The sequence below is a fragment of the Panonychus citri genome, unplaced genomic scaffold (genome assembly GCF_014898815.1).
Source record: "Panonychus citri isolate SS breed McGregor unplaced genomic scaffold, ASM1489881v1 Contig00136, whole genome shotgun sequence".
Classification (NCBI taxonomy): Eukaryota; Metazoa; Arthropoda; class Arachnida; order Trombidiformes; family Tetranychidae; genus Panonychus; species Panonychus citri.
This window is the reverse complement of record NW_026515541.1, coordinates 2,349,028-2,362,097: the sequence shown is the minus strand read 5'-3', so window position 1 is coordinate 2,362,097 and position 13,070 is coordinate 2,349,028. Positions and strand designations below refer to the sequence as shown.

Genomic DNA, 13,070 nt, shown 5'->3' with positions numbered 1-13,070 from the left:
CATGTTTACTCAATCTAATTGTTGGACTTGATTATTGTCAATAATCAAGGCAAATGAAATTTCAATCTAAACTTATTATTAATAATTAATAAGTATAGATTTTAATTGATTTTCTATGAGTAAATTGCTATAATCAAATCCGGTTGTGTGATAATCATAAAAGTTTATGTGAAAATTTTAGTCTTTTATTGAAATTTGATGAAATGAATTTGGTTAAATGTTTGAATTGTGATTGACAATAATTAAGAAATATGAGTAAACTGTGATGACAATTAAGAGTAATTATAAATGATTAGGATCATAAAAATCGATGAATGTAATTAGTTCTTTAATTTTTTTTCTTTCTTTTTGGACAATCAGTTTATCGGGTGACGATTCATTGGTTGATAAAATTTCCTCCATTGAAACTTTTTCCAATTTCTCTGAATTTTCATCATTCTCTAAATTCTGATTTAATTTCAAATGATTAACAATTTAATTGTATTCACAATTTGATCTAATACTTACAGTCTCTCCAATGATCACTATGTTTTCACCTCGGATGATTATGGTTCCTAAATCAATCTCAGCGTATTTATTTCCAGAGTAAATCTTTTCAACGGTTCTGTTCAAAACTAAATTAGCTGAAAGAAGGTCAAACAATTAACTGATTGTTCTAATTGTTAGTGACTAACTAAATTACCTTTTTGATCGATGGTTTGTAAAATTCCGAACAATGTCCGATTGTCACTGAGTAGAACCATAATTTTTTCTAAAATTGGAATAAAAAGAAACAAACAATTAACACAAATTACTTTTAATTGTTGACAATTAACCAGTAATCAACTTACTATTAAAAGAGTCAAGTAAACCTTCAATCAAATGTCTGCTCATTATGATTGTGAGATTGACAATTGTTATTAGCCGATCAGAGACTAACTGGTTATGTTTAAATGGTAACAATTTACTAATTACCACTGATTGTTGTTGTTTTTTGAGAGCACACGATGGCAGAGTGATCACAATTAGATCCCTTAGTTAGTTAATTGCAATCAGTGTAAATCTAGGACAATTATTGATTATATGAAACTTGAATAGACAAAATCAAATCATACAATTATAAATAGTTGAAATCTTTACAATTAAAACAATTTATTGTTATTTGACAAGAGTACATTGTTTGTAGATATTTACAATTAGTATCACAAGAGTTACTTAATTGTAACTTGTTGATTGGATTGATCGAGGAAAATGAATATTGCAAATTGTTAAGAAAATACATAAATTTATATGTAAATTGTTAATTTTGATATTGCTTCGGAAAGTTAATTTTTGATTAACCCAAACTTGTTGACTAGCAATATAAGTGGCTAGGACGTTTAATTGATTATCAAGGATGATAAAATCAGCATCTGAACCGAAATTAAGAGTTCCCTTTATATCAGTTAAACCCAATACTTTGGCTGGATGCAGAGTGGCACAGTCAATTGCTTTAACTATCCCACAATTAGTGACTGAATTTAAATTACGTACACATTGGGACATTGTTGCAATCGAGCCACAAAGTGTATCAGTCCCGGCAACGGTAACTTTAGAACCGTGAATTTCAACAAATTGGTGACCTAATTTGTGTTTCTTTCCAGATTCCAAGCCAAGAGCCGAAATCGCATCGGTAACGCAAACAAGGCCATTTGGATGAGTACGATAAGCGATTTTCAGAGCAGCATCATGAGTATGAATACCATCAGCAATTATCCCATAATAAATGTTGACATTATCAGATGATGGCGACAATGACTTAGGATCGGAGGCCAATAGCCCAACCAGACCAGGATCCCGATGATGAAATGGTAACATAGCGTTAAAAGGTGAGTGATAAAATTAGCACCATTGGAAAGTCCAGTGTAACCTTCATCAAGAGTCGCAACTGAATGTCCCATGGAAACCGTTATTCCATTAGCGACTAGACCCTTAATTACCGATCCTTTATCGAGTTCAGGAGCTAATGTTATAATCGAAACATTATCAAGAGAACCATAAACATTGATTAGCTCGGAAAATGATTGAATAGTTTCACCTCGAACCAAATGTTCAGGGTGAGCTCCTCGTTTCTTTAAATTGATAAAAGGTCCTTCCAAGTGAATACCTAAGTGAATGGAAAGGGTTAAGATAAAAAGTTAATTCGATTTCCATAAAGTTAATCATTCCACTAATTACCCAAAACATTGGCTCCATTGGTGACACTTCCATGTCTCCGTTTAATTTTGGGAACTATTTTCCGATACGAATCAATTGATTGGGTAATCAAAGTGGGACAGAAAGAGGTAACACCGGATTCAAGGATTCCACGAGCAACACTGTTAATTGCTGAGTCGATGTCAATCTTATCATCGGAAAAATCGTAACCATAACCACCTAAAAAAAAGCACAATTAAAAAGGGAAATAAATTAATTGATGTCAATCAATCAAATGAGATCATCTTTTCATTAGACAATAACAATCAAAGACTTTCAAGTGATTAGGCTAAAGCAACTTTCCTGTTAATCACTTAGATTATAAAACCAATGTGATGGAAATTTTCACAATCAACTAAATTGTCGTTTCAAAAGAGTTGATCAATAATCTGATTGAGACAAATTTTCTCGGTAACAAAATGATTACCATTAATTTGGAGATCGATATATCCTGGAGCGATTATATTTCCTTGGCAATTAATCACAGCATCGGGTTTACATTTTTCATCGTAAAAAACGGGCTCGGGATTGATTATTTTACCTCCTCTTAACCAGAGATCCTCCGATTTGAGTTGACCATCACGAACAATTAAACAATTGAACAATTTGATAATCTCATCGGTTGAATTTGATTCATCTGAATCCTTCGAGAAAAATTGAAAACAACCAGACATTTCAATCTGCAAATTAATCAACCAAAATGATCAGATAGTCTCACTTGTTTGTAATAGTAATTAATTCAATAGAAACTGTAATCCATTACAAACGATTAACGGATTAATGAAGCTTAAGTAGCCAAATCAATAACAATCAACGAACGAGTAAAAAATTGAAGATAACAATAACAAAGAACAGGTTTAAATAAGTTGATTGTTTTCGACTCTTTTTAATCACTAATCAAGTTAAAGATAGAAAGAAAATAATCAACGAATTAGATACAATTTAAACAGAATTAAGGGAACAAAAACAATTAGAAATCTGCGATTTAAGTGAAAGTTAAACAATTAATTAAACCAAACAATTTATCAGATTCGTTACCAAGCAACAGTCAATCATATGGTTCCAATTGGAAACCCGGTTACATTTAAAGCTCAATTTGAATGGGGAAAAATTTCAGTTGACAAACAATTTAGTCACAATTAAGTTCAATTTTAGTTGACTTTTAACACTTAATTCATTGATTACGGTTAAGAATCTAATTTTATTCATCTAATTGTATTTTATAGTTAAAGTGAATTGTTGTCAACTATCAAAGGCAAGTTACTTTTAAATTTGAAACATTTTAACAATTAATTTGTCAATTTCCTCATCAATTAACCACAATTAACGCCAATGTCTCACCCAATTAGTGTCAATGATTACCAATCATCACGAGAAGTGTCATGTTCAACATCATGTTTAGATGATGTAACTAATCATCCTAGTGATTTATCCTTTGATTCAACTCGATCTAACCAATCACCTTCCTCAATTAGTTCATCATTATCATCGCCCTCGCCTCCAACTAATTTACAATCAAAATCTCATTCACAATCTTCATTATTATCTTATTCTGGTTCTGAATCTGCTGCTAGTTCATCTCATTCTAATTCTGATTTTACTCTATCTGATTCTGTGTCCGATTCATGTTCTAATAATTCATCAGGTTCAGAATTAGAATCAAATTATCAATCAGAAACAGAATGTGATTCATGTTCATGCAATTCGGATACGGAATGTACTTCATCTGAAAGAGATTCTATCAGGGATTCAGAATATTCTCCTTCTTCTTTCATGAAAAGCTCAAGTTCTTGTTATTCCTCAGACAGGATGCCAGGGAATGGAAAATTAGATACAAACGCTGTCGCGAATCGAATTGAAAAATGGCTCAACGATATTCGGACCGCAATCGAGAAACACTCATTTCAACGTCGTATTGTTCAACCATCTAATGGAAACGACGATCAACCAGTTGATCAAGATGAACAATCTGGAGAAAATATCGCAACTTGGTTAACCGATGAAAGAATGACCATCACCATGGGTCAAGTGAAACGAGAGTTTTCTGGTTTAACATCGGACAATTTAGATCCAGTGATAAAATCAGACATCGAGGAATTGGTCAGGAAAATGACTTCATATGAATTGGTAACAATTTGTCAGAAGATTGATTTTTGTATCGTTAAAAGCGGATTAGCTGAGACTGGAATCTTTTTGTACGAGTTAATCCATAAACTCGGCCTTCAGGATACCACAATCACCGAACCCAAAACACGAGTGATGATATCGACGCTTATCGGTTCTTTACATCGATCGATTGGTCCAACAACTCCGTTGCATATTCTAGTTCATTTCATGGGCGATTTAGATGAAACTTTAGAAAAGGTCAAGAAAAATCCCAGAGACTCATCACTAAAATTGGACAATATGATCTCACTTTCGTGTTACCTTGTTGCATCTAAATCGTGTTCCACTAAATTTTTAGAAACAATTTTAACAAAGATCGGTCATTGTAGCGAAGAAAAAATCAAAAAAAACTTGAACCGAGTTCTTCAATTGACTAATTGTGTTCTCGATAAACCAAATCAACTTAGAATCGAAAAAGTTCTAGCCCCATATCGATCCAAAATCGAATGTGATCAAATCAAACCATCGTCATCTAAATCATCCAAAAGCAAAAAGTGACCTGATTCTTAACTCGAATGCTAATAATCTGACCTTGTATTCCAACCAATTTCCTCTTAATTGTTTCCCCAACTTGATTCCTTTACAATTGGACAACTGTCACAATCTGTGACAACAAACAACTGACCTGTGATATTAATAAGAAAAAAATTGATATTATAAATTGTAAACAATTAGAAAGACTAGTTTAATTTTTTTTTCTTCGATGAAAGTGAAATTTAAGGAAGGAAAAGAGAATCATTTTCTTATATGTAACAATCAAATGTAAAAAGACAATTTAAGTTTTCTATTAAACGAGAAAAAGGTCAAAACATTAATGATCGAAGGAGATTAATTATGGATTAATTGTGTCAATGAATTTTCTTTGTGACGATGTAATTGTGTTGTTGTTGTTGGTTTGGCTTTAATCTGGTTGTAATAATTTAACACTCTAATCAATGTCAATTAGTTTATCTTTTAACTGCTCATAATAGTCATTGGTAATCCTCAAAATATCACTACTGAGATCCTTTAAATTGGTGTAACGGGTACAATCAAAATTGAAATAATCTTTAACAGCGTTCAACAGGGTTGTCTTAATTAGGGTACACTTGAAATTTAAATTCTGATCACTACCAAGAAATCCCCAAATCAAAACGGGAAGAATATAATCTAGAATATTGTAGAAATTGGCGAAAAATCCTTTCTCATACATTAATTTTGATCTTTTCATTTTGAGAAGTGTCATCACGGCAGTTCGAAGAGCAGTCTCTCTAAATCCCGATGAAATCCATGAATTTTGTGCCACACTAAGTATAGTTGATGGAGGATCTTCCAGATCATCAAAAGAATCCAATATAATATAATCAAGAACAATATCATAGAAAGATAGACAAGGAATACCTCGAGCTTCCAATTCTCGACGAATATCTTCATGATTATCAGAATGGGTAACATATTCGATTAAGGTATCATAGGCTTTAAGACAATCGGTAACATCGAAAGATCTTCCAGCTGAAATCATTTCTAAAATATCTCTTCCAATACTATTGAAATAGGTTCGATTCTTGTTATCATCTAGAATAGCAGCGAAAGCCAATCGAAGGCAGTGAACTTTGGCTATGAATTCTGAATTACTTGAGCAGTACATTTGTTTACATCGAATCACCCGAGGTGGTTGAACTGATTTAAGATTATCCAAGGCTTCAGTGTACAAACGATAAAAGGAGACAGAATCATCGGCATCATAATAGGCAGAGGGATAAGTGGCTGTTGAACAGAAAGTGTTGGTAGGTGAAGGTGACCGAAGGGTAGCAGCGTCATTTTCATCATCAGCTCCATCGGGTTGAGGAAAAGCGCCAAGAGTTAAATCAAAAGAAAGCTATAGAATAAAAGAACAACAATTAGAAATATGATCTGTAGGCAGAATATTGACCAAATTTTAGAATACAAATTACACTTACTTTTGGTTCGATTGCTGGAATAGTCTGAGTTCCTCTGCTTTCCCTGGAAGCAGAAAGGAAATTTATTTCCTCTTCTGTTTCCTTACTTAGAATGTAAAGAGTAATAGATGAAGCCGCAATACCCAAAGCCAATCCAATAGCAAATGTTAACGGTTTATCAAGTTGATCCATTATCCTTAGATTAGAATAATTTTGTTCAATTATATAAAATATAAAAATACGATAATCTTCATGTTAGATAATGAAAATTGATAAAGCAAAAAAAAAAATAACTACTAAGGGAAACACATTGAAAATGTAAACATGAAACTCAACACTTTCCAAATTAAATTACAGTTTCATGTAAGCTCACAGGTTGAACAGTAAACAAACTAACACATATTCAATTAAGTCTCACTAGTAAAACAATTAATTGTTAAAATTATCAACATAATTAAAAGAAAACAATTAACAACAACCAGAGATCAACGTGCGAGTAACAAATGAGCAGAAACATTTGGAAAAAGCGAATGGCGCCAATTTTGGCTTTTCAAAAATTCCATCGATCAACTTAATCGAATCACAATTAGAATTAATTTTTTTTTCAACAATTAAGTTGGACGAAGAAAAGTTTATTACAAAATTGATTAATCTCCAATCCGAACAATTTAAATCCCGATAAGATTAATTTTAATTGTTTGTTTAACAGATTACCAAATGATCTTGAATAAAATCAGTCTTGCTAATTAATTGAACACTTTAAATTACAATTTACTCCTAATTGCACAATTAGTCTAAGGTGTATATGAATTGATATACAATTGAATTTGCTTTTCAAAATTAATTGATATTCTTGTATGTTATCAGATCTCAACAATCAACAGACAACAATTAAGTGTATTATAGTTAAGAGATGAGGAGAAAAAGTTAAAGATAAAAAAAATAGATTGACAATTTTGTCGAGTACAAATGATGATCAACAATTAAGATGAGAAATAAACACAATTAAATGTTATATTCATGGTTAATCATGATCATCAACCATCAGAGGAATTGAATTTTGTCCAATTTAAACAGTTAAATTGTTATACTCATGATGATGAAGAAAATGATAACAATCAGTATATCCAAGAGAGAGAGAGAAAAAAATGTTACAAGAGAATTAAATTTAATTGAACAATTAGATTATTACGTTGAGAGTTGTAAATTTGTGAGTATTCAAGAAAAAAGAGGTTAGTTGATTAACTAATCAAGAGGAAGAAGGTTCAACTCATAACAACTTAATACACTTGTGACTTTAACTATTTACAATTAACTATCATCAACAATCATCATCATGATCAACACCATAATCGTCATTATATTAATCAGTTGAAGTGTAACGGGTTTCGAGTCTGTATTAAATTTGTTGATTCACTTTTCCATCGTAACAATTTAACTGTTCACGATTAGTAAATATATATTATTATCATTGTTAATTATTTGAAGGTCGATGATTGATTGCAACTGTTTTCATCTAATAGTAATAAGGAAATCTATTGTGTATCTTTGGCAAACCTTTCATTTTGTTGAATTACAATTGATTCCTCACAATTAGTTGATTGTCCAAAAAAAAAAGAGTCACTGGGATTGTGTGTGTGTAAGTGTATTTGTGTCTTGTTTTTTTTGTTGTTGTTATCATAGTATTTTAATTGTGTCCATTATAAGAGTGATTATCATCAATTGATTGTTAACTGTTGCTATCAGCATCTTTTGTTTATTTGGTTGATTAGTTTATTTTGCTTGTTAATTGCTGTTAGACTTTTCTAAATCATTTACACTTTGATATGAAGTTTGATCAGCAAATAAGTTTATTTTGATTACGATTCTCTCAGCAATCGTTGTGTTTTTTAGGTTTTTTTACTTGTTCTCTTTTTAATTTGATTGTGATAATTAACTGTTTCAATCATGGAGTTTGAAGATATTCTGGTTAAGGTTGGTGAATATGGAAGATACCAGAAACTTTTTGTTTACTTTTTTCTGGTTCCTGCCGCGTTTTTAACTCCCTGGTTGACCATGACCACGATTTTCATGGTTTCGAGTCCTAATCATGTGTGTTCAAATTATGTTCATCAAGGTAATTACTCTGATCAACAATTAAAGTTACTCTTTGATCAGGGTAATTTTACTGATACCCAAAAGTGTTTCACCTCAACAATTAACTCAACTAATCAAGTTAACTCATCAATATTATTGGATAATAAATGTGACCATTGGATATTTGATAATACAAATTATGATGAAACTTTTGTGACTCATGTAATTATAATAACTTTTTAATTAACTTTTCTAATTCGTTTTATTGATTTAATTTACATTTGTTGTTAATTTGGATTGTTTATTTTTCCATCTCATAATACAATTAATCACTGATTCAGTGTTCACTGTACAATGAATATACTATTGAAAGGTTAATTTATTATCAGAACAATTAACATTTAAGCTAATCAAATATTTTTAACTTTAAAAGAAAATTCAATTAATCAGTTGATTGTTGTTCGCAGTATTTGGTTACAATTAACTCGTTCTTGTATATTACCTGTTGGCAGATTTAGATTGGTTTGATTTTTTTGTCTAATCAAATCAAGTTAAATTGTCCAGGTTGATTCCAATGATCAATTACCAAAAGGTAATTAGTTAATCCATTGATGTGTATGTCAATATTTTATTAATCAATTGGTACACAATTAATATAATAGGAATGATTATTAATTGACAACAATTTTCCTTAGGAAAAATTAATGATTTTGACTGAGAAATGTGATATTAGTGATTAATTGATTGATTAATGATAATTGTGATTAGTTCGAAGGTTAAATTGATCATTAAATTTAATTGATTAATGAGTTGGCAATTCATTGAGTTTACCTGTAGGTTTGATTCAATTGAGATGTAACTGATTTAACTGACTGACGTGTTGATTGCTCAAGTTAATTGCTCAAAAATGAGTGAAAATTTGAAATCAATTGTTAGTTAAATTACTTTGGAAGACAATTAAGTAAAGTAAATAATGTCAATCAATACACACCCACATGGCATTGGTCAAATTTGATTGAATGGTCATTAAGTTAACTGATTAACTGATTGATCAGTTTACTTTTTCATCAACATTTGTTGACTATTTTTAATTGCTGATTGTGATTAGAGTTTTAATCAACCTGAGTTTATCGACATATCAGCTCATTTAAGTTAATTAATCTCATTGAATTCCAATTACTGTCCTTGTCAATTTCCTTCCTCTGGACAATTAACCAAGATTTTCATTGATCAATCAAATTGATTTCATCTTAATTGTGAATTAAATTTAAAGGGTTCACACTCAAACACATCAAAGTGATTTCCCAGAATAATTTTTCCGGTTAACAATTAACAGAATTGAATGATAATAATTGAGAAAACGAGTAAATCAACTCGAAAGTTAATTGTTGATTGGAAAAATGTTACCAATCGAGTTGTTAATTGTAATCGTACAAATTATGAGAAATCATAGGAAAAAATTAACGTCAACAATTAGTCAATTGATTTAGTTAAATCAGCAATTTTCAATGCGATAGCGTTGGAAAAACGTCTAAGTATTGATTTAATTGGAGAGTGTTAATTAATCAAATGTTCAATTGATTGTCAGCATCCTGGTTGATTATCTCAAGACTCGATGAGACAATTGATAACAATTAATGCGAATAATTTGGAAATAATAATTTAAAGCTCAATGACTAACTAATTGCTAGATTGCGGAATATTATTCTGTCTTTAATTTGATTGTGATGATCAAAGTGTCACAAATTGTTCCAACTCAGTGTTGTTACATAAATGACCAATTAATTACGACAATGGACTAATCATTGATAGCAATTTATCACAAAATCTCAATTAGATTAACACTCAAGGGGTTTGGTAAAAATCGTTAAGCCTTTAATTAAGTGTTTAATCAAACAATTTAGTGTTTTCTCTGAAGAAGCTCAGAGAGTTAATTAACTTTTAATAGACAATTAAGTTGATTTGAAGACACATTGACAGGATACTTGAGATTCTGTTTGATGAGACAATTTAATTGCTGAATAAGTTGATTGGAAAATTACTCAATTAGAGGGAAATTAGAAACAATCAATCGTCTAGGAGTAGAAATCGATTGATTTATGATTGATAACAATTCGAAACATGTGAAAATAAGTAATTAACTTAATTGTTTTTCTTAATTGCAGAATAATTTAGTTTGTGATAATGACCATTGGGTGGGAACGGCGTTGGCGGTCATTAGTTTAGGTCAATTGGTTGGAACCCCGACTTTGGGCTTCATTGCAGATCGGTAAATATTAGAATCAAATTGAATTGTCTAATTACTTGAGGTTAAAATGTTCATTAATCTTTTTGCTTCAATTCTGATTAGATTTGGCAGGAAAATCGCTTACATGATTGGAATCATCTTAAGCTTCATATCAACTTTTTCACCAACATTCACCAAAGGGATTATCCCCTTCATCGGATTACGTTTTGTCCATGGATTAGCGACCAATACCTGTTATCAAATGCCTTTGGTTCTTGGTAATTATATTTTGATCTGAGAAAATAATCCAATTCTTTGAGTTTAATTGGAATTCTCATTTTCTTATTGATTAGCGGTTGAAATTATGGGACCAAGAGGACGAACGAAAATGTCTCTCATCTCGAGTTTTTCTTTTGCCTTTGGATTAGCGACACTTCCGTTAGCGGCTTATTTAACGGCTCATTGGTTCTATATGAGTTTAATTGCTTCCATTGTTATCTCATTTGCTTTAATCATGTCAAGGTAATCGAAAGAAAATCTTAACCTTAATCTGATCTATTCGAAAGATAATACCATGGATGGAAAGTCTAACATTTTTTCGTTAATCTTAAAGATTAATTCCAGAATCACCGAGATGGTTAATCTCAGTCCAACAGTACGGTAAAGCTTATAGTATACTCACGAAAATCGCTAAAACAAACGGGGTCAAAGTTGACGAGAGTTTAATCCTCGATATTAGGGTAATAAGGTTAATTTTCAGATTCTTTGATTTCAAAGCGAAATTAAAATATTTTCATTTTCTTTTCGATTTTCAGGAAGTTGGAAAAAAGTTCGAAAAAGATTCCAAAAACGAGACCCATGAGGTTAAAATTCTGTGTCAACAATTTTCGAATCGTTCGATTCTATTCATTTTGGCCTTAAACGCTATCTCATTATTGGCCTCGGAAGTCGCTTATACTGGTCTTCATTATAATATCAGGAACTTCAAGGGAAATGAATTTCTCAACTATTTCCTTTTGGTTTCGGTTGAACCGGTCGCCTATGTTATCGGCTATTTGTTGATGGACAGTCGACTAGGTCGAAGGTGGACCGCTTCGTTGTGCCTCGCCTGGGCTGGAATTAATCTAACCATTTGTTCAATGATACCTTCAAGTGACCTGGTTAAAGTTGCCGTTTTCTCAATGATGGGTAAAATGGGAGCGACCATTTCCTACATGGTGGTCGGTCTTCATGGCTCTGAAATGTTACCCACCGTTATCCGAAATCAAGGTTTATCGGCTTCCTTTTTTGTACTTTCAGCGGGCTCCATTTTCATTCCTTATATAATTCACCTTGGTAAATATGGAAGTCACATTCCTCTTATTATCATGGGCACCATTGATTTGACCGCTGCCGCTTTTAGCACCATGTTACCTGAGACCAGAAATCGTATTCTACCTCAAACCATTGAAGAATCAGAAAATCTGGTTGTCAATCGTAAATACTGGTCACTAGCACCTAAGAGGTATGGGACATTTTCCCTTCCTGAATCCCGAACCCAGTGATTAGCTAAATCAGTTCATTTGTCACTAATTCAGTTGCTTAACTGATACTTAATTTCATCAATTATTAATCTATTGGGCAGTTAGGACTTAATCTAAATTACAATCAGTCTTAAACTGGTCCTCAAATTATTCAATGGAATGAATTTTATATATTTTAAATTTTTTGTAAAGTTAGAAAATGAAAAATCTTAATCAACGTTAATTGTTGCTAATCAAAAGGAGGAATTACTTTAATCAAAGGTAAAACTAAACTGCTGATGACTTGGATTGATTGATTTGCTTTAAAACAAACTGATTGATTAATAGTTAATCATTTAAATTTAAGGTTAATTAGCAATCATTTTTTTTTTGTCACAAGTAAAAGTTAATTGTAAGTATATTAAGTTAATCAGTTTTAATAGCTGATTGTTTTTGATCATGGTAATGATAATTGTTAATGGAGAAGCTGAATTAGTCTTTAGGACACAATTTAAATTGGACTTTAATTGAATTGGTTAGTTAACTAATTGTTTATTTTTCTTTTTTAACAGTGAACCAAGAAAAGTTAATCAATCAAAGGAATCTGGAGAAACTGTTAAAATTTCTTGATCATCAACAATTAACGTAAACAATTTATTGATTGTAAAAATTAAAATCCCAATGAAAGTCTAATATGTAAAGATGGAAACAATTAACACTAAACAATTAATTTGTAAAACACAACTAATGAATCAAATTTTTCTAATAATAAAAATGAAAACAATCAAATCTAATTGATAAACTGGAACAATTAAAAATTTGCTAAAAATTATTTATTTAAAAACTTTTCATTGCTGAACAATTGGATTCAAATTCAACAATTGCAATTAAATCTTAATCTATGGACATTTCCATGATCATACTAGCAATTAATTCAAGGGAATCAATTAACTAATCAATTTTAAC

General features: G+C 31.1%; 4 protein-coding genes across 5 annotated transcripts; 2 read left to right on the top strand and 2 right to left on the bottom strand.

Annotated features, from left to right (window-relative positions):
* Positions 1-163: 163 nt before the first annotated feature.
* On the bottom strand, positions 164-3,171 carry LOC128392611 (N-acetylglucosamine-6-phosphate deacetylase-like). The gene is given in 7 exon segments (XM_053352658.1): positions 164-447; positions 508-623; positions 683-751; positions 831-1,847; positions 1,850-2,125; positions 2,197-2,394; positions 2,642-3,171. Coding segments are annotated over 4 exon segments (1,374 nt in total). The 5' UTR covers positions 2,889-3,171; the 3' UTR covers positions 164-447; positions 508-623; positions 683-751; positions 831-1,194.
* A 148-nt stretch (positions 3,172-3,319) lies between these two features.
* Positions 3,320-5,219, top strand: LOC128392614 (uncharacterized). Of its 2 annotated transcripts, none has more exons than XM_053352661.1 (2): positions 3,320-3,469; positions 4,023-5,219. In XM_053352661.1, the coding sequence occupies exon 2, from the start codon at positions 4,024-4,026 to the stop codon at positions 4,876-4,878; it is 855 nt and encodes a 284-aa protein (XP_053208636.1). In that variant the 5' UTR covers positions 3,320-3,469; position 4,023; the 3' UTR covers positions 4,879-5,219. The 2 variants fall into 2 exon arrangements, with proteins under 2 accessions (XP_053208636.1, XP_053208635.1); XM_053352660.1 differs by having other exon boundaries at positions 3,322-3,469; positions 4,019-5,219.
* Positions 5,042-6,801, bottom strand: LOC128392613 (mitoguardin 2-like). The gene is made up of 2 exons (XM_053352659.1): positions 6,321-6,801; positions 5,042-6,238 (listed from the first exon to the last, which is right to left on the bottom strand). Exons 1-2 carry the CDS (start codon positions 6,489-6,491, stop codon positions 5,309-5,311), a joined length of 1,101 nt encoding a protein of 366 aa, XP_053208634.1. The 5' UTR covers positions 6,492-6,801; the 3' UTR covers positions 5,042-5,308.
* A 721-nt stretch (positions 6,802-7,522) lies between these two features.
* LOC128392608 (organic cation transporter 1-like) lies at positions 7,523-12,916 on the top strand. Its single transcript, XM_053352655.1, has 7 exons — positions 7,523-8,597; positions 10,541-10,644; positions 10,726-10,880; positions 10,956-11,124; positions 11,216-11,342; positions 11,418-12,106; positions 12,677-12,916. The coding sequence occupies exons 1-7, from the start codon at positions 8,247-8,249 to the stop codon at positions 12,732-12,734; spliced, it is 1,653 nt and encodes a 550-aa protein (XP_053208630.1). The 5' UTR covers positions 7,523-8,246; the 3' UTR covers positions 12,735-12,916.
* The last annotated feature ends 154 nt before the right edge of the window (positions 12,917-13,070 follow it).